Source organism: Penicillium coprophilum (genome assembly GCF_028826855.1).
Source record: "Penicillium coprophilum strain IBT 35676 chromosome Unknown utg000002l_segment0_segment1, whole genome shotgun sequence".
In the NCBI taxonomy this organism is placed as follows: domain Eukaryota; kingdom Fungi; phylum Ascomycota; class Eurotiomycetes; order Eurotiales; family Aspergillaceae; genus Penicillium; species Penicillium coprophilum.
This window is the reverse complement of record NW_026622722.1, coordinates 4,998,046-5,020,092: the sequence shown is the minus strand read 5'-3', so window position 1 is coordinate 5,020,092 and position 22,047 is coordinate 4,998,046. Positions and strand designations below refer to the sequence as shown.

The 22,047-nt window shown below is 50.5% G+C and overlaps 7 protein-coding genes across 7 annotated transcripts; 4 read left to right on the top strand and 3 right to left on the bottom strand.

The window, feature by feature from the left end:
- Positions 1-28: 28 nt before the first annotated feature.
- N7500_003952 (thioesterase family protein) lies at positions 29-972 on the top strand (the record flags this gene model as incomplete). The annotated part of the gene is made up of 2 exons (XM_056675098.1): positions 29-118; positions 184-972. The coding sequence occupies 2 exons, from the start codon at positions 29-31 to the stop codon at positions 970-972; spliced, it is 879 nt and encodes a 292-aa protein (XP_056535623.1).
- A 445-nt stretch (positions 973-1,417) lies between these two features.
- On the top strand, positions 1,418-6,713 carry N7500_003951 (uncharacterized protein; the record flags this gene model as incomplete). Its single annotated transcript, XM_056675097.1, has 15 exons — positions 1,418-1,657; positions 1,707-2,238; positions 2,297-2,526; positions 2,575-2,854; positions 2,908-3,141; positions 3,200-3,975; positions 4,047-4,209; positions 4,275-4,637; positions 4,690-4,813; positions 4,873-4,944; positions 5,003-5,053; positions 5,132-5,815; positions 5,872-5,955; positions 6,027-6,407; positions 6,470-6,713. The coding sequence occupies 15 exons, from the start codon at positions 1,418-1,420 to the stop codon at positions 6,711-6,713; spliced, it is 4,458 nt and encodes a 1,485-aa protein (XP_056535622.1).
- A 1,318-nt stretch (positions 6,714-8,031) lies between these two features.
- N7500_003950 (uncharacterized protein) lies at positions 8,032-13,128 on the bottom strand (the record flags this gene model as incomplete). Its single annotated transcript, XM_056675096.1, has 5 exons — positions 8,032-8,636; positions 8,692-12,375; positions 12,431-12,915; positions 12,978-13,004; positions 13,073-13,128. 5 exons carry the CDS (start codon positions 13,126-13,128, stop codon positions 8,032-8,034), a joined length of 4,857 nt encoding a protein of 1,618 aa, XP_056535621.1.
- A 676-nt stretch (positions 13,129-13,804) lies between these two features.
- Positions 13,805-15,652, top strand: N7500_003949 (cytochrome P450; the record flags this gene model as incomplete). Its single annotated transcript, XM_056675095.1, has 6 exons — positions 13,805-13,882; positions 13,947-14,097; positions 14,154-14,213; positions 14,275-14,532; positions 14,588-14,953; positions 15,018-15,652. The coding sequence occupies 6 exons, from the start codon at positions 13,805-13,807 to the stop codon at positions 15,650-15,652; spliced, it is 1,548 nt and encodes a 515-aa protein (XP_056535620.1).
- Positions 15,653-16,097: 445 nt separating this feature from the next.
- Positions 16,098-17,443, bottom strand: N7500_003948 (Branched-chain amino acid aminotransferase II; the record flags this gene model as incomplete). Its single annotated transcript, XM_056675094.1, has 5 exons — positions 16,098-16,349; positions 16,399-17,033; positions 17,094-17,234; positions 17,311-17,346; positions 17,410-17,443. The coding sequence occupies 5 exons, from the start codon at positions 17,441-17,443 to the stop codon at positions 16,098-16,100; spliced, it is 1,098 nt and encodes a 365-aa protein (XP_056535619.1).
- A 736-nt stretch (positions 17,444-18,179) lies between these two features.
- Positions 18,180-19,018, top strand: N7500_003947 (ankyrin repeat domain-containing protein; the record flags this gene model as incomplete). The annotated part of the gene is made up of 2 exons (XM_056675093.1): positions 18,180-18,437; positions 18,581-19,018. 2 exons carry the CDS (start codon positions 18,180-18,182, stop codon positions 19,016-19,018), a joined length of 696 nt encoding a protein of 231 aa, XP_056535618.1.
- Positions 19,019-20,124: 1,106 nt separating this feature from the next.
- On the bottom strand, positions 20,125-21,537 carry N7500_003946 (Aspartate/glutamate/uridylate kinase; the record flags this gene model as incomplete). Its single annotated transcript, XM_056675092.1, has 1 exon — positions 20,125-21,537. The coding sequence occupies one exon, from the start codon at positions 21,535-21,537 to the stop codon at positions 20,125-20,127; it is 1,413 nt and encodes a 470-aa protein (XP_056535617.1).
- Between the last annotated feature and the right edge of the window lie 510 nt (positions 21,538-22,047).

Here is a 22,047-nt window from a genome sequence, read left to right as displayed (position 1 = left end):
TAGCCCCTTGTCCTCCCGTGCACTCACCATGATTTCTCTCCCTGTGCTGACTGCGCTTTTCGGTGCAGTAGTTGGATTCTTTCTCTTGGACCCGAAGGCCTTGCCGGGTCTGTGGCATGTTGGTCTCACTGTCATCTTTTACTAACTGGTTCAAGCCCTTTTTAACCTCGTTACCTCATGTAGGCCCGAGTACTCAGCATTCTCTTTAAACATCTGGTCTGGCACCGCAATAGCGCTCTCGTCGCGAGCTCATCAACAGTCTCCTCAGCTCCCTCGACCATCTTCCGCCCTCGACACACACGCTCCTACTGCTCCATTGCGGAGCTCGACTTCAACTTGCACAAATCCAACAGCACCTTCTATGCCGATCTCGACGTGAGCCGCATCGAGCTCCTGGTCACCTTGTTCAAAGACGCCATCACCCCGCTCTCTCCGCGCACTACCCTGGCACCCGAGAGTGCGTACAGCCGGCGCAATCGGCGGAAACAGCTTATCGCCGCTCTAGGGGGCGTGGTTTGTCTTTTCCGTCGTGAGATCAAGCCATATCAGAGATATGAGCTCGTGACACGCGTACTGGCCTGGGATGATAAATGGATGTATATCGTTAGTTATTTCTTGAAACCTGGTGGTCGGCATGAGACAGAAAAGATGCAAGATCAAATTCTTGCCTCGGCAGTTTCTCGCTATGTCTTCAAGCAGGGACGACAGACAATGCAGCCAGCGGAGGTATTTCGTAATCTTCGGCTTTTGGCAGACGAGGACACTACAGCCGTGAATGTGGCTGCTACGGCGGCACCAGATCGCCTGCCTTTGCCGTGTCAGGATCTAGTCGATGGCGCAGCTCCTTCTGGGGGCGAGCAGGACCCGTGGACCTGGGCCCATGTCGAGATGGAGCGACAGCGTGGCCTGGCTATAGCAAGCCACATGGGCGGCTTTGATGGGCTGCAGGAGTTGGGGGCGAGCTTACAATGAGAAAGAACTGTGGATACTAGAGGCTGGTTCGATCGCGGATGATGTGGCAATGGATGGGCAACCCAGGAAGCAAGTAAATGTCAGACAACTATAGTGATAAAATCAGATGAGCGTGCACGAACGCGAAAATGTTTCTCACGCATTTTACCCAGTCTTGGTAGGTCGTAAGCGCTAATTCTCACCTTGCAGCTAGTAGCCTCACGCTAAGGCGAAGACTGATTCCCTGAATACCATCGGGCCCATTTTCCCCATCTCGCCCATCGTATTGGGGGCTGCCGGACAGTGTAAGCGCCCCATAGCTGTCTATTTTGGTCTTGATGTTGCACTTTACTGCTGCAGCTGGTTGACTTGAACCGCTGTTTCCCCCACCTGGTAAAAAAAAAAAGAAACGGTGATCGGGAAGATCGAGCCTTTTGCAGTCCAAGCCGTTCGTGCCAGATTCGCAATGGTGTCGCAATGGCTTCGTCCCAGGACAACTATTTGTGGTCTCGACGTCGAGGATCAATTCGGACCTATTGTCAGTGAACTCTGTGCCTCTGGCTTCGACTTCACCTGGTATTTCGAATCGGTCATCTTGGCCTTGCCAGTGACAGTATTCTTTCTCGTCTGGGCATTGCCAAGGATAAACTACCTCCGAAAGGAAAATGTCAAAATCACAGGGGGTTATTGGGGCATCGTCAAGCTGGTACGTCGCCTCCCGCTCAGTGGAAACACCTTACTTATCGCGCTGGCAGATTGCATATGCCCTCTTGGTGATCATTCAGGCAACTCTCCTCGGTCTATGGGCATCGTCTTTCGGAAAAACGACACGTGCCACGATCGGCTCTGCTACTGTTACGCTGGTGGCCTACCTAGTACTCGGAATTCTTTCTCAATATGAACACGCCCGCACCATCAAACCCTCCACGATAAACACCGGCTATCTTTTTCTCTCTTCATTGCTTTCAATTCCGGAATCTCGCACTCTATACTTTGTAGAGTCGAATCGCGTCATTCCCATTCTTTACACAGTTAATCTGTGCCTTCGAGCTGTCCTGCTAATCGTCGAGTCGATTCCTAAAGACTCTGTTCTGAAACGTGCTTATCAAAATCCACCCCCAGAGAGTGCCACAGGCGTGCTGGGCTTGAGCCTCTTTACGTGGATCAACCCCCTATTGCTGCTTGGGAGTCGAACAGATTTGACAGTGGCACAGCTGCCTGCACTGGAAGACACTTTGCGTGCGACGGGTGTTGGACTCAATGGATTGGAGACGCTCTGGAGAAAGGGTAAATGTACATCTGGTAAAGCACTAATAGGTGTAAACTAATCACCAGATGTGAATAGGTGCCAACTGGGACCAGCCGCATAGTTTACTCTGGGCGTCCATGCGGTACTACGCAGGGCCGTTCCTGCTTGGAATTCTTCCTCGCGCGTTGCAGATTGGCTTTACATTTGCTCAACCATTCCTGGTAGAAACCACTACTAGCTGGGTGGACTCTGAGGATGGACCTAACACTATGAGACAAGGATATGGCTTGATCGGCGCCTTCGCGGTCACATATATCGGCCTTGCGGTAAGTCCTGACTTGTTTCCGACCAGAATTGGAGATTGACTCGGTCAGATCACCACCGCGCTCGCTCAACATCAAGCCTACAGAATGGTATCTATGATGCGGGCCAGTATGATTGACATGATGTTCCGACACGTCACCGTCATGCGCGACAGCGATATAGAATCCAGCGCCCCGGTCACCCTAATGAACGCGGATATTGAGCGGATTTCCAGTGGTTTTCGCTATGTACATGACGTCTGGGCGTGTATTGTCGAAATCCCCATTGCTCTTTATCTGCTTTGGCGGCAGCTGGGCATCGCTAGTGTCGCTCCCATTGTCGTCGTCGTTGGTAAGTATCTTGCTCTTTTTTTTACCATTGTGGCCAATACTGAATTTTCTTAGTTTGTATGTTGATGTGTGTGCTCATATCTGCTCTGGCTGGTCCGCGTCAAAAGGTATGGCTGGAGGCTATCGAGAAGCGCGTTGATATGACCGCCCAGGTGTTAGGATCGATGAAAGGGGTCCGCATGGCCGGTTTGACCGATAAAATCTACAACACCGTCCAATCTATGCGCACTCATGAGGTGCGCATGTCAATTCGGTTTCGCCGATTGCTGATTCTCGTTGTCGCCGTGGGTGAGTCTAATTTGCACAAGATCCCATCCCCCACATCTGAGGACTAACAATGGCGCAGCATATAGCAACTACACCGTTACCCCATTGGCCTCCTTCTTGATATACTCCCTGAATGCACGGGGCCATGACAATGAAACACTGACCCCTGCCCGTGCATTCACCTCGTTGACCCTATTTACACTGTTGGCCACCCCCATCTCCAACCTGGTCGAAGCCGTGACTGGAATTGCAACGGCTGTCGGATCTATCAAACGCATCAACCTGTTCTTGCAGTCTTCTCCACGGAACTACAAAGGCCAGGTAGATGAGTTTGAGATTGTGAGCTCTGCAAAACAGTCCACAATCATAGTGGATGAAAAGAAGGGGGTGGAGTACCCTAGCGTCTCCAGCCTCGAAGGCTTGCCTCGCTATGATGCTCTTCCAAAACTAGCTGTAGTTGCTCATAATAGAAGCACTGGCTGGGAGGAGGCCAAACCCAATGTTATAGATCAGGCCTCATTTGAGATCCGCCGTGGAACACTCAACACAATCGTTGGCCCGGTCGGCTGTGGCAAGTCAACGTTTGTTCGCATGCTTCTGCACGAAACTCCAATTGCTACCGGAACGCTTCATGTTGAGGCTGGAGTCATCGCCTATTGTACCCAAGTGCCTTGGTTGACTAACCGCAGTATGCAGGAGAATATTTTGGGTGAGTCCATGTTTGATCTAGGTTGGTACAATACTGTGGTGAAGGCATGTGCACTAGAAGAGGATATTCGGGACCAGCCAAACCAAGATCAAGGCTTGCTGGGATCAGGAGCCGCTACTCTCAGTGGAGGCCAAAAGCAACGAGTGGTAAGTGTTTTGTTGAAAGTGGAATTGGATCAGCCGCGGATGACGGATAATAACTGGCATTGCTTGGATAGGCTCTGGCACGTGCCGTATACTCGCGTGCAGATACAGTGATTCTTGACGATCCGTTCAGTGGCCTCGATCGTACGACTGAAGATGCCATCTTCAATGCCCTGCTGGCCCCCAGTGGCCTCTTGCGTCGCATGGGCGCCACCATCATCATGACCAGCAATAGCGGTACGTTAGAGATCTACGTCAAATCTTCTAGATATTGCGGACTAATACTGAACCAACTCTTGCAGTCTCTCGCCTCTCGTTTGCTGATCACGTCATTGCTCTCTCCAAAACCGGCACAATCGTTGAACAAGGCTCGTACAAACGGCTGAACGAACGCTCAGATAGTTATATTCACAGCCTGTCGGCGCCAGAAGGCAGCCGGCAGGCAGCTGTGGGCGATGATATGGAGATCACGGAAGTTGCGAACCCTAAACTTCACCAGCCACTGAGCCTAGCCGCCCTGGACCTCGAGCCACCACCGCCTCAGGACGGACGGCGGACAGGTGACATATCTATCTATTGGTACTACATGAAGATTCTTGGGATATGGCGGTCTCTCATATTCATCTTCCTCATTTGCTGCTACGTGGTGGGAATTACTTTCCCTTGTATGTGTTTCTCAAATATGCGGTACCACAAGCTCCCCGCTAACCAATGTAGCAATTTGGGTCGAATGGTGGACAGCCGCGAATATGAAGCATCCGAATGGGATGCTTGGTTACTGGCTAGGTGTTTATGGCTGGATTGCCGTCATGGCAGTGTCCACACTTGTCCTAGCTTGCTGGTCCGTCTGGACTCTCCCCTGATATTGTGTACTGGACTTTGAGGCTGACATTTTTTTAGGCATCTGATGTCCAACCTGGTCGCCCGCGCAGCCAAATCCATGCATGCTCAACTGCTGAAAAGCGTTCTAGAGTATGTGATTGTCTCCCTCCTGTCTGTCTTTTGTGGTGTCACTGACTTTGCCGAACAGCTCCCCATTATCCTTCTTTCACAATACTGATGTCGGTCAAACAACCAATCGGTAAGCTAGGCCTTCATATCTGTGCGACAAAGAGCACTGAGCCCCGTGTCGATGTAGTCTCCTGCTCACACTTCATAGTTTCAGTCAGGATCTTCAACTCATCGATATGGAACTTCCTCTCGCCGTTCTCAACACTATTCTCACCTTCTTCACCTGTGTCGCTCAAATGGTGGTCATATGTGTTTCAACCAGCTATATCGCAGCTACGGTGCCCGCCTGTCTATTGGCTTTCTATTTCATTCAACGGTTCTATCTCCGCACCTCGCGTCAGATCCGTTATCTCGATATTGAGGCCAAAGCACCTCTGATCTCGCACTTCCTTGATACCCTCAACGGCTTGGTCACCATTCGCAGTTTCAAGTGGGAAGCACAGTATCGTAAGCAGAATGCCAAGTTGATCAATGACAGCCAAAAGCCCTTCTACCTGCTTTTCTCCATTCAGCGTTGGCTGGAACTGGTGATTGCGCTATGCGTTGCCGGATTCGCTGTTACTTTGGTAGGTATCGCCGTCGCCACGCGGGGCAGTCTCAGCGCTGGTTATATCGGCGTAGCCCTGTTAAACATCGTTGTCTTCACGGAAAATCTGCAGGGGTTGGTCATGCAATGGACCGTTCTCGAGACCTCGATCGGTGCTGTGTCACGTATTCGCCACTTCCACCGTACGAGCACATCCGAGCACCAGGAGGAAGAAACGATAGACCCCCCGGCCGAATGGCCTGATCGAGGTGGTATTGAATTCAACAACGTGATTGCTTCATATCAGTAAGATTTCTCTTCTCCCCTTCTACTGATCCCAAGTTGCTGATTTGTGCGTGTAGAAGCTCCTCAAGCCGAGCTCTTGATGATATTTCGCTCTCAATTAGGCCCGGCACGAAAGTGGGCATTTGCGGTCGCTCTGGGAGGTATATTTGCCCGCATTGGAGCTCTTGCTGGTATTCTCCAGATCCAATCTGATCAATTATTTTCTCTCTAGTGGCAAATCATCACTCATCTCCTCACTGTTCCGTCTCATTGAACTCACGAGCGGCAACATTGTCATTGATGGGCTGGACATCTCTGCTATTCGTCGCAACTCGCTCCGCGCCCAGCTAAACTGCATTTCTCAGGAGCCGTTCTTACTGCCCACCTGCTCTGTCCGACTCAATATTGACCCAGGAAGTGGCCTCGATGACGACGTTCTGATCAATGCGCTCCAAAAGGTCAAGCTCTGGGATTTGATTGAGGGGCTCGGTGGCCTGGACGCCATTATCACAGCACAAACCTTCTCGCCCGGCCAGAAACAACTCCTGTGTTTCGCATCCGCCATGGTTCGCCCGGACGGCAAGATTCTGATTCTCGACGAAGCGACTAGCAGGTATGTTATTTGAATTTATCTTTGACAGTGCCTTCTCCAGAGGCTGATCACACTAAACACAGTATCGATTCAAAAACTGATGAGATTATGCAATCACTCATCCGATCAGAATTCGCTTCGCACACGATCATTGCCATCGCGCATCGCTTGGAGACGATCGTTGACTTTGATGAAGTCATTGTCATGGAGTCCGGACGTATCAAGGAGCATGGCGCGCCGGGAGTGCTATTGGAGCAGAAAGGTGCTTTCGCCGAGCTTTATTGGGACACAGGGCGAAGTTCCAATCGGACGCCCATGGCCTTTTGAACTTCTTGTACCTATTTTGTTCTTTTTACATACATTACGTTTTTTTCTCTGTGTTCTTTACAAGGGGTATGCTTGAGGTCTATTTCATAAACCACATCAGGCTCTCGGTACCCTGTCGCAGGACTTTGGCTCTTAGAGTGTATAAGCATAGGGCTCACCGGCTTGATCCCACAGACGGCGAACTTTTTAATCCAACCACCGTAGCTGTTTCGCCCAGACCCAATACAGTTTATACGCAGGAAATTATAGGAGTACTAATCCCATCCTTCTATTTTCCTTACTCGTACACCCAGGGGTGAAAATCAGCAGGGGAAGGCAGCCGCCCGGAGACGCTAGCAGCACGCGACTTGAGTGAGGTTAAATCCGCATTTTTGATCCATTATTTAGGCACAAGTTTACGCCTGAGTAGACTTCCGTAAAGCCCACAAATGGGCCCCCACCCTAGGCCCAAAGCCCAACCCGCAGTGGGCTATGGGCCTAACCTTAGAAACCCGACCCAACCCATAGCCCACTAATGGGGGCGCATAAGGCTCCTATTAAAGCCTATCTTATCGGCCCCTGTAATCGCTGTATTACGACCTTCCACAAGGTCTTCAGAGTTTAAATTCAAAATTTATAATTTTACTAGGTATATAAGTATATACTTTCAATTTTGAATTGAATCCAACCAGTAGAGGTCGAGATACTCCGAAAATGGACTAATCTCAGTATTTTAGTGAGATATATATTTTGGGTTTGTATAGGAATACTACTACTTTCTATATAAGCTTCTGTAATTTATAAACTATTTCAATAACGCGCTTTCTTGCGTTTTTAAACGTGATATAGAGAGATAACTAGTAATTGATTCTAAATAATCTAAATTAATTAAATATTACCTTTATAATAGGGGTTAGAAACGGAGGTAAAACGAAGGGTAATTCTAAAAACCCTTTTAGGGGGTTCAACTGAGTATGTTTGCATTGTTTGGGGCCCATTGGGCCCCTATTGAAGCCCAATGGGCTTTCACCCCGGGCCTACAGCCCATCGATGGGCCTAAGGACCGGGCCCAAAACCCGGCCTATTTAGGGGTTGGGTCGGGTTGGGCTTTGGGCTTTGGGCTTTGTGGGCCGGTGCGGAAGTCTACGCCTGAGAGCATCAACGCCACAACAGACAAGGGGAGCTAGCTATGCATTCATTTCAAGTTCCAACCATGGAAAGACCTTCAAAAATATTCATCAACGATGGTCAAATTGAATTGCTATATCGACTACAAGAAGTATTTGCAAATACCGTCACAGTGTCAGGCCAGGTGAAGGTTCAGAAACGCCTCATAAATTCAGAACGAATACTGGAGAGTCGCCCCGGAACTTGCAATCGCTCTGGCTGTGGGATCCAACAACACCGAGTTTTGCTGTTCTGGCGTATATGGCGCTTCGGTTTTAGGCACAAACATTGTATTCGCTACCATTCCACGGTGGAAGAAACGAAATGCCTTGCGGTGACGTGTCTGGCGTTTCTCACGATACGTTTTGAACTCGGCCTGCTCCAGCATAGCATACAAATAGCGTGGATGTACCACGATGGCCTGCGCCCCTTTCTGTCCAAAGCCAAAGGAGGTGAGGGAGAAAGCCTTCAGGCCGGACGTTGTGATGCTACGGTTGGGGTAGACGATATAGTCGTTCTTTTCGAGGTGGCCGTCCACGCTGTCGAGATTGCGGTTACCTGGGATAATGCCGCTGTTGAGCGCTTGCAGGCCACCGTTCAGCATCCATGCTCCGGCGGCACCCTTTGGGTGACCTGTGAGATATTTCTGTGAGATGGCGAAGAGTGGATTGCCTGGTGTGCGACCGAGATGTTTCATCTGGGCTTCGAGAACAGCAGGCTCATTTTTATCGTTCATCACTGTACTGGTACCGTGTAGAGTGACAAAGTCCAGGTCATCTAATTCAACATGTGAGTCGGATTGAATGAAGCGAAGGGGGGGGACAAGGCGCACCAATGCCGAGACCAAAGACTGCCAGAGCCCCACGAATGGGCGAGATCGAAGTTTGACTTTTCCAAAAGTCATTGCCAAATGTGTCCAGGGCTTCCTTGCGCTGGCGATCGGCCTCTTGCTCGACAAAGCGGAGGTGGTCCTCACGCGCTTCGCTGTCTTCAAGATCTCCCATGATCTCTACCTCCAAGTCGGTTGACTGCTGAATCTGGACGAAACGCGCCGCCAGACGACGCTTGCGGTATCGCACATCTAAGAGGGGCGAGGGGAAGCGGTTTGTTGGCTGCTCGCGTGCATTGGTCAGAATACCCTGCCCGGGCGCGGGCACTGAGCGCCCAGTCTTGTCACTGGCGGTGCCGACCCAAGCAATAATACCTTGAATGGGCAGGCCAAGGTCTAACGCCAACCGTGCAGAAGTGATGACCTCAATTCCACTTCCCTGTGATTCGACGAACCCGCTGCGGCTCTCCGCCGAGGGTCGCGACATCTCCTGGGGAAGTCGGCCCTTTGTTGCTTCAACAGCCGCATCCGTGGTCGCTTTCATATTGGCAAATTCTTCTGCCACAGCCTGGTTCATATCGTCATATCCTCCGACCAGGCAGATCTTAGCCCGTCCGGTCGTGATCGTCTCATACCCGGTTTCCAACGATTCGACCGATGTGGCACAAGCACCGACCGCCGTCCGGATGGGCCCAGAGGAGGATAGGAGTAGCATATTCACCCACGCGGCAGTAGTGTTAATAAATGTCTCCTGGAGGATATCCTTCTGCACTTCTTTGTCCATGTATCGATCCTTGAACAACTTCTTCAGGGAATGAACACCCCCCAAACCTGAACCAATACAGTTACCAAATTCCGAAACATGAATATACTGGTACAGCTCATAGGGGTCGGTGATTCCGGACGCGATCAATGCTTCTATCGTGCTCACCAAGGTGAAGAGGGTTCCACGGTCCACCTGGGCAACAATGTCGTCAGGAATGCCGTAGGTGCGTGGATCCCAACCGGTAGGGACCTGTCCTGCCACAGCATGGTCATAATTTAAAGCTTTGGGGATCATCAGGACGGCTCCCTTCTTCAAGTTGACTAGGCAACGCTCTCCGAGAGACAGGACGTCAACATGTTTCTCGCCATGCTCGTTGACAAGTTGCTGCGCCACTTCAGGGGAAACCTCGAATTCCGGTAGGTCTTCCTCGAGAAGGATTTCTTGAAGCAATTGCCTTTTTCCAGTTGTCTCCTGTGCATCTAGTGTGGCCTCCACCAGACGGATCCCCGTATGGGCAAGAATATACTCTTCATAGCGAACCTTGATGTCGAGGTCTTGGACAGCCTTCTTGGTCTTCGCGTCCACCCATCCGGTATATTGTTGGCCGTCAAGGAGTCCATTGTAATGCGTGATCAAGCCCATCATCCAAGCCATCTCAATGCACCCTTCGAGCGACAGGCGCCCAGTAGCCTCCATCTGCCACCGAGTACGGGAGTTACCGAATGGTCCTATCTCGGAGAATCCAGTCACCACCACGACGCGATCTAGGTTCGCCATTCCAAGTAGTTTTTCCCGCAAGGGTTGGACTTCAACATCCTCATCAGGTAATGGCGGGAATGTGAACGGAATATTTGCCAGGCGAGGACGAGCAACCTCTTGGTCTTTTGCCTGGAGACCCAAAATTGTGAGCTTCTCTTCAGCTTCCTTTTCCCGAGCCAGGTTGGCACGAAGAGTGCTTTGATCGAAGATATCACGGCGGACCTTATCCACCGTGGCTCGAAGATTTGGGATGGCGTTCAGCCCTCCCGTGAGATCGGCATACAATGGCTGGACGTTGCATTCGCTGGCCAACTTGCGAGTTAGCAGCACCAGAATATATGCTGCCATCTCCGCTGTCGAGAAAGTTTGCACGCCATGAAGTTCGATGCCAGCGGCAACGATATTATTATCCGCCATCAGCCCCGTGCCACGAGTCCATCCAATAACCGCACCACAGATGGATAAATAGGCAGACCAGCTCTCCGAATGCCACTTTTCAAATAGTGATTCAAGCGCAAGCTTGGACTCGCCGTACAAGCCATCATTACCAAAGGCACCGTGGTTCGGAGAAAGTGGCAGAATGACTTGAGTGGGTCGCGTGCGATACCCGCGGGCCTGCTTGTGTTTCTTGATGGCGCCTAGCAAACGTAATGTGTTGGTAAGCATGATGCGGTGGGCAAGCTCCGAGCGCGAATCAATTTGGTCAATCTCTCGTCCAGACTCTGTAATTGCCGCGAAGGGGATTACATGGTCCAGGTCCCAGCCTAGCCCGGTATCTGCGAAAATGTGCTCTACAAGGCCTTCAAGATCTTGTTGACTGCCTTGGTTGAAGGGAGCGACGATGAGCTCGGAGCCCCGGGCGCCATGCTCGACGTAGAGGTTCTGGTAGTAGCGGATGGTAGACGATGAATAGCTGCTGGTAGTGATGATCACTTTAGCACCACCACTCAAAAGACCTTTCAGGACCTCGGCATTTATCGACCCTGCGCTGACTCCTGTCATCAGCACATTTTTGTTGACAAAAGTCACTCCTTCACTCCAAGAGGTTTGCACCTCCTCGCGGTACAATGTAGTCATCGGCTGGTTGATATGCCAGGATGACTGAACACGTGTCTTGATTGTGATCGGTGCAACAACCGGAGATTCGCCACGAGCGACTTCGGAATACTTAATATTACCCTTCTCGTCAATATCGGTGCTGGGGCCTTTGATGAGAGCATCGTAACTAGCAGCCAGAGGCTCAAACCGAGGGATGCGAGTTTTCTCACAACGATCCAACAGGCGGTGCAAGGCCGCTTTGGCTTCAGGAAACCGTGGTCCCCAGGCCAAAGATTCGTTGCCGGCGAGATAATTCAGCATGCGCACTAAGCGGGGACTAGATCGATTCGCAATGGCGTTGCTATATTTGGCATAATCCGCATCTGAGAAGTCACCACGCAGGATTCGATGAAAGAGGTCGAGGGCGTCTTGTAAGACCCAGTTCCAGCTCGAATGGAAGCGTCGAAGCTTGGAGGCTGCCCAGAGAGGACGGATACCGGAAAGGAAGAAATCCCCCACCTCCGCCGTGATGCCGTCCAATTGGTGCTGCAGCTCGGCTGTTGCTAGTTGTGCTTTTAACGCCTCGTGGGCATCTTGTCTCAGGTCCTTTCCTAAGAGTCGTGCATACAGTTCCATTAAGGACTTCTTAAGCTTGGTCTGGTCCTTCACAACGGAGTCGAGGGCTGCACTGTCTACCGGGGTTGTGATTGTTACCGCAGTCGCCGCAGTTTGGGTAAACCCCAAGAGGTTGAGCCCGTGATCAGTGCCATATTGCTGCACAATTGTATCAAAGAACGCGTGTGCCTCTTTTTGGTCCGTCAACCTCGATGAGATTTGCGCTGTGCTTGCTCGCAGAAAGATTGCATCTTGACGACCTGGGCCCAGACCCCATCGAGACTTCAAATAATCACGAACATCCCCACTAGAAAAGCCCGCGGGAAGCGTCTGCGCAAAAACCTTGGACAATAGACCAGTTGAAACTTTGCGCAACTGCCCCGAGAAAGAGGGCGCGGATTGTAGCAGGTTTGCCAACTCATCGAGAGCCATCTCTTCTGCCTTTTCGGGGAGCGAGCCGAACTCGGCATCGAGGTCCCCGACAATCTCGTTCTCCATTGTCGATCGACCTTCATCACGATTAGTATCATCAATTGGGTCTTTCTAACCGAGCAAGTCACATACCATTGGCTAGAGCCTTGATTGTTTTCATTGTTGCCAGTTCACCGTGACTCTTTCGTAGCTTTCCGGCAACGATAGCAACCAAAATCTCCTTTGCATCAATATGAGCGTCCAGGATTGGGGCAGCATTGGTGATCTTCGTTGAGGCGGTGACTTTTATTTGAGCTTCAGAAGACTCCGCCGTTTGGAGACCTTTCACGGTAACTTGGGCAGTTGTGGCGGCCTCGGTCACAGTTGACCTGGTGGGTGTTTCGATCTTCTTCGTTTTTTCTGAGGTTGCCACTGTACCTGCCTCTAACAAATACTGAATCTCTTGTGCATTCTGCGCATAAGAAAGAAACCGTCGAGTGATGTTGCGAGCAGCATCTTGGGATTTGAGATGTCGAGCGACAGTGTTCTTGAGCATGCTGGTGAGGACATCGGCGGGTCCGATTTCGACGAAGCGCTCAACATTATGCTCTTTGAGGAGGAAATCTTGCGTGGTGATCCTACTCAATGTTAACAACCCCCAGGCCCATGCTTCATTGCTTTCTCGAGGACTGCGGCTTACCACTGGACCGGGGACGCAAATTGATGTCTATCGTATGCAGTCCTGCTGTCAGCGATATTATACTATGATGAGATGCCTCGCGGACTATCACTCACGCCAGCAACTCAACCAAGAGCAGATATGCTAGTTGTTGCCCAACCTGGGGCTGCATTGTTATCTGCGACATTGCTCAGGAATCGCACGGTCGTCTACGTTCATTACTTGTGAACCAGATGCGCAGAGGATCCACTATTTAGGTCTATCTACATATTTCCCCGCTACAAGCTCTTGCTATGAGTTTTTGACCCTTCTTTGCAATGCCCCTTCGGGCTTAGCTATTACCGGCAACAGCTCAGGGCCTACCATGTGGTCACCCACCGGACCCTCAAGCCATGTGCTCAGAACACGATCCAATATCATCATGCAAAGCCGTTCGCATCCTTCGGCCCCATTGTTATTAACAGATATGACACTAGCTGCTCACGGTGCATGATGATGCTACATCACTTGGCGCCAAATAATTAGGGCTTACATGGGTGGAGACAGGGCTAAATCTATGCTTATCCTAGTTCTCCTTCAGGTACAGTCAGCAAACACAACGGCCCCACTAGTTCAGAGGGCATCGGAGGATTATGGGCTAACTCAAGCCTGAAAAGATCCTAAAATTTTCTGGCATAGGATCTAAAGTCGTATGGTGTGGCTTAATTACCCCAGAGCATTCAGCCACTGTCTGTCGTAGTAATTTTGTTATAGTCAGCGCCCTGGTCCGGGGGGATCTCTGATGTTTTCTATACTCGCAGATTGTAGAAAATATTTCCAGAGCCTGGTAAAACCATTCATCGTTTGCGATGATCGCAGTCGAATCACTGAGGGAAGCGCCTGTCGTGGTTTTGGTCAAGACTGTTCCTCTTGCCCTTGTAGCTTATGTGAGCTCGTTCCATGATCGTCCTTAGCAGACATGTTTGTTCTGACTATTCTTATTTTCTGAAGGGACTGGCTATCATCGTCTACCGCATATGGTTCCATCCTCTTGCCAAATTCCCCGGGCCTGTCTTGGCCAAAGTCACAAACCTCTATGGCGGCTACTATGCATGGAGAGGGGACCTGCATCTTGATATGATGCGTTGTCACGAGAAATACGGTTCGAAACAATCCTCTTATGCTGTGGTGCTTTCATGTTGACCTACTGCGTGATAGGCGATATTGTTCGATACGCACCCAATCGCATCCTGTTCAATAGCAACACCGGCTTGAAAGGTAACTGATCCATCGATACATCTCTTCATGTACCTTTTGCTGAGCGTCAGCTATGTTGTAGATATCTATGCATTCACCAAGCAAGTTCAGAAGTCGGCCGCCTACGGGGCCATGGTTCATCGGGCACCCAATACTCTTACCCTGATTGACAAGAAACAACACGGTCGCAAACGCCGTACCATCGCCCAGGGATTTGGAGACAATGCTCTCCGTGGGTTTGAGGATACCATCATGGGCCTAGTGCGCACATTTTGTGACTCGCTGGTCCAAGACACTTCGGCGGGCGAATGGTCTTCTCCGCAGAACATGGCCAAGTGGTGTATGTCTTCTTTGTCAAGTTTGATGGTCGGATACAGCGGACTAATTACCATTAGCAAACTACTTGACTTTCGATATCATGTCTAGCGTGATTTTTGGTGAGAGCTTCGATCTTATCGGCAGTCCTGAAAATCGACATATTGTCCAATGCATTGAAGACTCCAATGTGCGGACAGGAGTTCTCCTTCAAGCAAGCGAGTTGTCCACTCGCCGCCTTGACCGCAAACTCTTCCCCGGGGCCATCGCTGGCCGTAACATTTTCATTCGCTTCGTTAACCAGCTGCTAAAGAAGCGAATGTTAGCCAACCCCCTGAAGCGTAATGACGTTTTCTCGTTCTTGCTCGATGCAGTGGATCCGGAGACAAAACAGGGCTTTACCCCAGCTGAGATTGGAGCGGAGAGCACTACTATGATTGTGGCTGGTATGTAGCTCCCCTGAACGTTCCTTGGCTACTCTGGTCATACACTAATCTTGCGCACACACAGGATCCGATACCACTTCCACGGCTATTGCATCAATCTTCTTCTACCTCTGCCGCTACCCTGATATCTACGAGAGAGTCAAGAACGAGGTTCGCGCTGTGTTCCCTGATCCCAATGATGTCAGCCTTGGAGCTGGCCTCACCGAATGTGTATTTCTTCGTGCATGTATTGATGAGACTCTACGCATGTCTCCTCCGGCTAGCAGCTCATTGTGGCGCGAGGTGATCCAGGACGGTGTCATGATTGACGGGCATGTAATTCCTCGCGGCTATGATGTTGGTACTTGCATTTATGCTGTCCATCATAATGCCGAGTACTATCCGCAGCCGTTCGAGTATCGTCCTGATCGTTGGCTCGACGAGCCCAATGAGGTCCAACTTGCTCGTTCCGCATTTACACCCTTCTCAATTGGGCCCCGAAGTTGCTTGGGGAAAGGATTGGCCCTTACTGAGTTGTCTTTGACCATGGCCTATATGTTGTCCAAGTATGATTTCCGTCCTGCACCGGGCAGCGAAGATGTGGGCGGCGGTTCGGCTTCTCAGGGGCCTGGACGAAGCCGTGAGGGGGAATATCAACTTCATGATCATGTCACGGCGGCAAAGAATGGGCCAATTGTGCAGCTCCGCTTACGCCAGTAAGCAAGATGGGTTGTTAGACAGATGAGTGGGAATTGATAGATAATATGGCGCGATCGAATAAATTAAATTATATCGTGTTTGCACGGGGTCTTTGTACGTTCACTTCGCTGTTCTCCCAGCCTTACAGGTAAAGCTTGTGATGCGGTCTGGTGTCTTTGTATTCGACGACTGTTATTGCATTTATGCGTAGTCACCCAGGCCCTTATCTCGTCGTCACCTAACTTGATTTGTAAGTCCAAAATACGTTACACCTTCTGAGAATGAAGCAATAAGAAATATCCCAAATGTTGTTTCTATTGTGACGACTTTCTTTACTCGGACCTTTGGAAAGAACATCCCGGAAAATTCCCACATCTTGACACTTGAGTTCTTTCACTTGAGAAAGCGGACGGTCTCAACACAGTGGTCCTGAATTTCTCATGATATGTAATTGACGTTCTCTTATTCACTTTTGCACAACTCCATCGAGCACTTGCTTCACCTCATGACACCATTCCAGGCTATCCTCTCTATCACCGCGCTGAAGACTCGTCAACTCTGTATATAGCTTTTGACAGACTGGGCCAGCAGCGCTCTCAGTTGTGTAAACAAAGTAGTCCCCACGCGACTGGTGCGTGATCGAGCGAATAGGAACCAAGCAAGCGGCAGTTCCCACGGCCATTACTTCACTGAAGGTCGACAATTCCGCGTATTTGACCTGGTCATGGTTAGCCAGCCATCCGGTAATATGGGACTCCAAAACTCACCGTGCGATGTTCGACTTGATAACCCAATCCTTTTCCAATCGCCATCAAACTATCCGAGGTCACGCTGTTGATGATATTATCACTCTTCGGCACGACCAAGACCACTTGCTCCGCTCCCCCTTCTTGTTGCGTGATCTTGACGCCCATGAACCCCGAGGTTGAGAACTCATCAATGTCCTCCCCGGTTTTGCTATCCAGATGCAATGTCATCGGGAATCCCGCTTTCATCGCGTGTTTCGACCACTTCATCACGGGCGCGTAATTACCTCCGATCTTAGCATGCCCGGTTCCCTTGGGAGCTGCCCGATCAAAGTCTTCCAAAGTCACCGCCGGCAGCGGTGCTGTTCCATGGTAACTGCTGAATGGCTGGACATAAACACACAACGTATACTCAGCCGGTGGTGTGAGGGCCAAGTGCCCGCTGGACCCGAACAGCACGGGCCTGATGTACAAGGCTGCACCACTGTCATAGGGGGGAACCCACTCGGCATTGTAAACGACGGCTGCATTGACGGCAGCAATGAAATGGCCAATAGGCACAGGTGGAATGGATACTACATCTGCCGAGTGCTGCATACGCGCGGCATGGAAGGCTGGGCGGAAGATTTGGATCTTGCCGCTCTGGGTGCGATAGGCTAATTGGGGTTGTTAGGATGTTTGGACTGATTATGGTGAAGCTGGTGTGGCATAAGTACCTTTTAGACCCTCGTACACCTGTTGGCCATAGTTTAGGGCGGTTGAGAGTCCATGCACTCGTAGATAGGGATCCTCGATGAACTTGGGCGCTGTCCACTTGCCCTCTTCGACCGAATAGGTTGATTCGATGTGACCATTGACTAGAAAGGTAATAATCGATTAGCTTCATTTTGAAAAAATCATAGCAAGGTGGATCATCTTTGGAGAGACACTCACCCATATCGGTCACAGCCAGACCTAGTTTGGTCCATTCTACATTGTGTTAATGCCTTTACTAAAACTACTTGATATGCATATTTAAGCACTGTTACCGACCAATATCAGGCGCAGGGGCTGTCGGGAAAGTCATCCTAGCAATTAGAAGCCAATATCGTCCAATTTGAAAGATTGGTGAAGAGACGGGTACAGATGGAGTGAAATTTTTCAACGAGGGTCCCAGCTGTTAGGTATCAGACTCTTCAGCCAATTTTAGGAGGTATTCTGCAAATAGTTTTATTAACAAGTTCGTGGGGGCTTACTTCCATTCCTTCTTGTCAGCAACGCAGCCACACGGTCTTTGCCTGACAATGACATTGGATATAACAGCCGCCACTACTGCAAGGTCACTCTTCTGATGTGCAGTAGATGCAACATTATGCAGCATCAGCAAAATATGCTCAGGTAAATCTCTCCGAGCCTGAGATGGGGATTAGAACTTTTTTTTTTTTGGCAAGCCAACCGTCGCTAGATCTTCCCATTGCGCCTTTAACCTTGCCCTCGCCCCCAAAGGTTGGGGGCGGTAACTTCCCACTGCTCAATGGACTCGCTTGGGGTGACTCAAATGGCTAAAGTTATACCTTGTAGCTGCGTAGAAATACTTTTTTTTGCTGTTCAACTCAGTACTCGACACACCGGTCGAATAGTAAGTCCCGTGTCCGCGAGCGACATCATCGAAATCGGACATTCTCTCCCTATACATCTTTTTCCCATTCCCTCTTCACAATACACAAGATATCAGCTCAAGTCCTGCACGTAGACCATGGCTCATCCAATGCACACAGTCTGATTCTGCCTGTGATCAGATTCAACCCCCTGCTTATTTGCTCATGACTGAAATAGATAGAACATCGTGGCAGAAACCTTCTAAAACCGAGGCTATGCACCAGTTTCGTGGCAGCCTGATGCAAGCCGAAAAAGAGTCTATTTGGCCCTATCCTCATACAAAGTGGTACCATGAAAACCTGGTCCGCTCAGCAGGCTGGGCAGCTATCACTGATGATCCTACGTCCGAGTCGGAGTTATACATAGCCTTGCCCGGTGCTCCGCCAGACGATATTCCTTTTCACCCCGAAACTTTCTCCATTGTATGTCACCTGCTTCTTAACTTTTTCTTTGGCCCTTGCTCTTGCTCTTCTACTCTTCAAAAAGTGACCTACCCTTCCGTTTTTTCACTTGTACTTTGCTCTGTGACGCCGATGAAGTGACTTTATCGATTAACTGTTTACAGGACGAATGCCCCATGCCTACTCAATCTGACCCGGCACTCCTTTCATCTCTCTCTCCTACCTCACCATCCAGTCAAGTCAATCCTCCCACAGCAGTTTCGCAGCCACAACCACACCATCTCAGTCCTATGGCCAAAACGCCAGATCGTAGTCCACCCTGCTGTTCTGCTCATGACCGCATGCTTCATCGAGAGCTCTCACGTGGCGCCAGTGTCAATATTCAGAACGCCAGCGGCCAGACCCCGCTGCATATCGCTGCTCAACAAGGCAACATTGGCACTGTACGGCTCTTACTCGCCTCAAATATGATCGACGTGAACGTTCAGGACCGATGCGGAGCCACTGCATTGCATCTGGCGAGTGAGAACGGACATGTTGCGGTAGTGAGTTTGTTAGTGGCACATAATGCCCGATTGGATGTAAGGGCAACAAGCGTGTGACGTGTGGATATTCATATAAGGACCTTTGGTTGGGTAATGCCCGGGACCATCTTGTTGATCGTCGAGATTGCCTGTTTGGTTTGATATGATGGCTGCTTGGGAACAAAAAAATGTACTCAGTAAGGATAGCTAAGAGATATAGATACAGCCTTCATGCTTAGCTATGAGTGTCCAGATGAAAATGAAACCCCAGACTTCAAATTCACCGGTTGAGAGGAGTCCGGGCGGCGCTCGCAGAGAGGTAAAACAAAGATTCAAAGTCTCTCCCCAAACTGAACTTCCACTACCTTTCCATCCAATCAACTTCGATGTCATGAATGTACTGTTGTTTGAAAAACTCAATATGAAGTTAGATAACACTAGGGCTCACGACCTCAGGTAGTCAGAACAGTCTTACACTAGCCTTGGAACTTAAAGTAGACAACGGGGCTCGGGACCTCGGGGTCGGCCCGCACGGGAAGCTTGGATCCTTGAAAACGGGCCATTTTAACGGATGTATCTTACTCGAATTGCCATTGACCTTGAAAATTGATATTATTGGATATGTAGGTGGTTTCTCAGATTTGCATCTTATCCAAAAGGTACTCGCTGAAGTATCCTACTATCTCGTGGCTACAACCACGATTGGGGGTCTCTAAATATATATACGATCGGCACAGTGAGGTGCCCAGGTGTATCTGTGACTGCACCATCTACAAGTATCAAAAAACACTTGATAATTCAGCTTTATATACTGATTGATAAATGAGATTCTTTCTGCACCTTCTGCTCAGAAAAAGTAACTCGTGCGCAGATAAAAAAAACAAAACAAAAAAAAACAAACATCTAGGGAATACGGGTGAGGTGTTGAGCTGAACGTGCGTAAAAGGCGGTGCACTATAGCAGAACAAGTATGGCAACGCGACCGTTTGTTTCCAAAAACCAGTTTATCACACACGCGCTCTTGCTTAGATGCGACGACTTATCTACGTGTCTCGTTCACCAGAATCATTATCAAGTATTATCATTAAGCTGAGCTTGCACATATCTCTATATCAACCTCGACCCCTTAAGCCACCATGAAATATTAAAGTCCAAGTTGATCAGCCCAGCCGCCTTCTACACGGTCAGGGGACGGGCCCGTACCACATGTAAATCTTTTCCTCCAGCTGTCGCTTAATACGCCCGGATGATCGCGTGAGCCACCACGATAGACTTGGATCGGTCTCCGCCAGGGAGCCCCAAAGCGAAACGTGGTCCTCCCGAATGCGGTCCCAGAATCGCTCAGCCACGCCATTATGCCAATCCAAGTGGAAGATGGAAAACAGGGCGAGCTCTGATATGTTTCCGATAATACTATCCTGTTCGACGGATGTGGCCATGGAGCGTGGAGCATATGCCTCCGCATCCCCCGATGGCAGCGATGGAGCAAATTGCCATGGGAACGATGTTCGTGTGAAAACGAGCGCGAGGTTATTGACTGTCTGTTCTGGTGCTGACGAGGTCGGGTCGTGGTCAAAGTAAGCGATGAAGTCTCTGGTCTCAAGCTGCGTTAGGAGTGCATCGATGTCGATGGCCCCATTGGAGATGACGTGACGCTGAAGGGCGGTGCGAAGGGCCTCTCGTGAAGGAAAATCCCGGAGAGAGGTGGCAGACTGGACGGTCTGTGGATTACGCAGTACCGTCCAGACCGCAGGATCAGGGAAGATGATACTGCGCAAGGCCGTGGCCTCCCCAAGCATGATACTGGCATGAGGCCTGAGTTCGCGCGCTAGATCGTGCAACGCGGGAGAATTAGCGATGAGTGCCGACATGGAGGAGGGAGAGGCGTCGTGAACGAGGAAAATACTACGCAACGGTTGCAGTACTCGCGCCAATTGTGCAACGGCATCATGGGCGTCCAGCGCATACGTGCGAGACTCTGCAGATGAAGTGCCCAATGCTGCCACGACCGGTACATAGCCATTATGGATAGCGAACTTGATTCCCTGGGTGGCAATATCTGTCACATGGCCTTGATGGTAGGACATCGTGCCGTCAGACTCAGAGACGGCCGTAAATATACCAGAGGAGATGGGCTGTGTCTCAACATCCTGCTGCTCCAGGAGCGCGCTGAGCTGGTAGTTCGTCGTGCGGATGCGACCTAGTCGATACGGCTGATCGTTGGGCCCCTCCGCTCTCGATATGGACGGAAGATCCAGGTCTAGCTCACCATGTACGACAACAGGAAACAGACCGACTCTGCGTAGAAATGCTAGTGAGTCGGCAAGCTGTTCGAGCTGCTCGCGCACGGCGGTTCGCGGCGGAGAGAGTGAGTCCGGCCCGAGAGCGATTACGGCCAGTGATTCGCACTGCGGAGGGTGAAACTGGCCGAGATACTGCTGTATGTGCTGTGTCGAGTCAATAAGACCTAGCAGTTGGGTTATTATCCCACGATTGGTATGCATGCAGAACCGCTGCCCTCTCGAAGACTGGACAGAGAGATAGCCCCAGCTAGCGCGAGTGGGGGGCCCGCAACGACCAAGCAATGGGGCCAGCATAGTGGAACGATTACCTCGACACCAATGGCCAAGGTAAGCTGGCCGGTTGCAAATAAGCTAGGGGCTGAGTGGTCAGAGGATTCGTCGAGCTGGGCTTATACTTGTCGGGCGCTAGTAATGGCAGTCGTGCTCGCCTCGGGTTTTGCGCACTGTGCACGATTGTCATCACGAAATGTGGCGCATCTTGCTTTCTCTTGACTCCCGGCCTGACCGTGATAGCAAAGCCACAAAGAGGGTAAGCAGGGAATGGCAGATCTACCTGTGCCCGTGCATGCTGCACGGTGAGCTAAGCACGATCGTGCTCCACCTAACTACTGCACGATCAGCCGCTAGGTGAGACGTCAGAATTTAGTCGAAAACTAGCGTCGACCTAACCGTATCTGTGACCTTGTACCTCACCATCCAGCTTTTCCGCCCCTTGCAGCGCCCAGAGTCAGAAACGTGGTAGTTATGTGGCCCCTTGGGCTAACCCTTAACGGCTACAGATTGTACCTATGACTAGTGTATTAC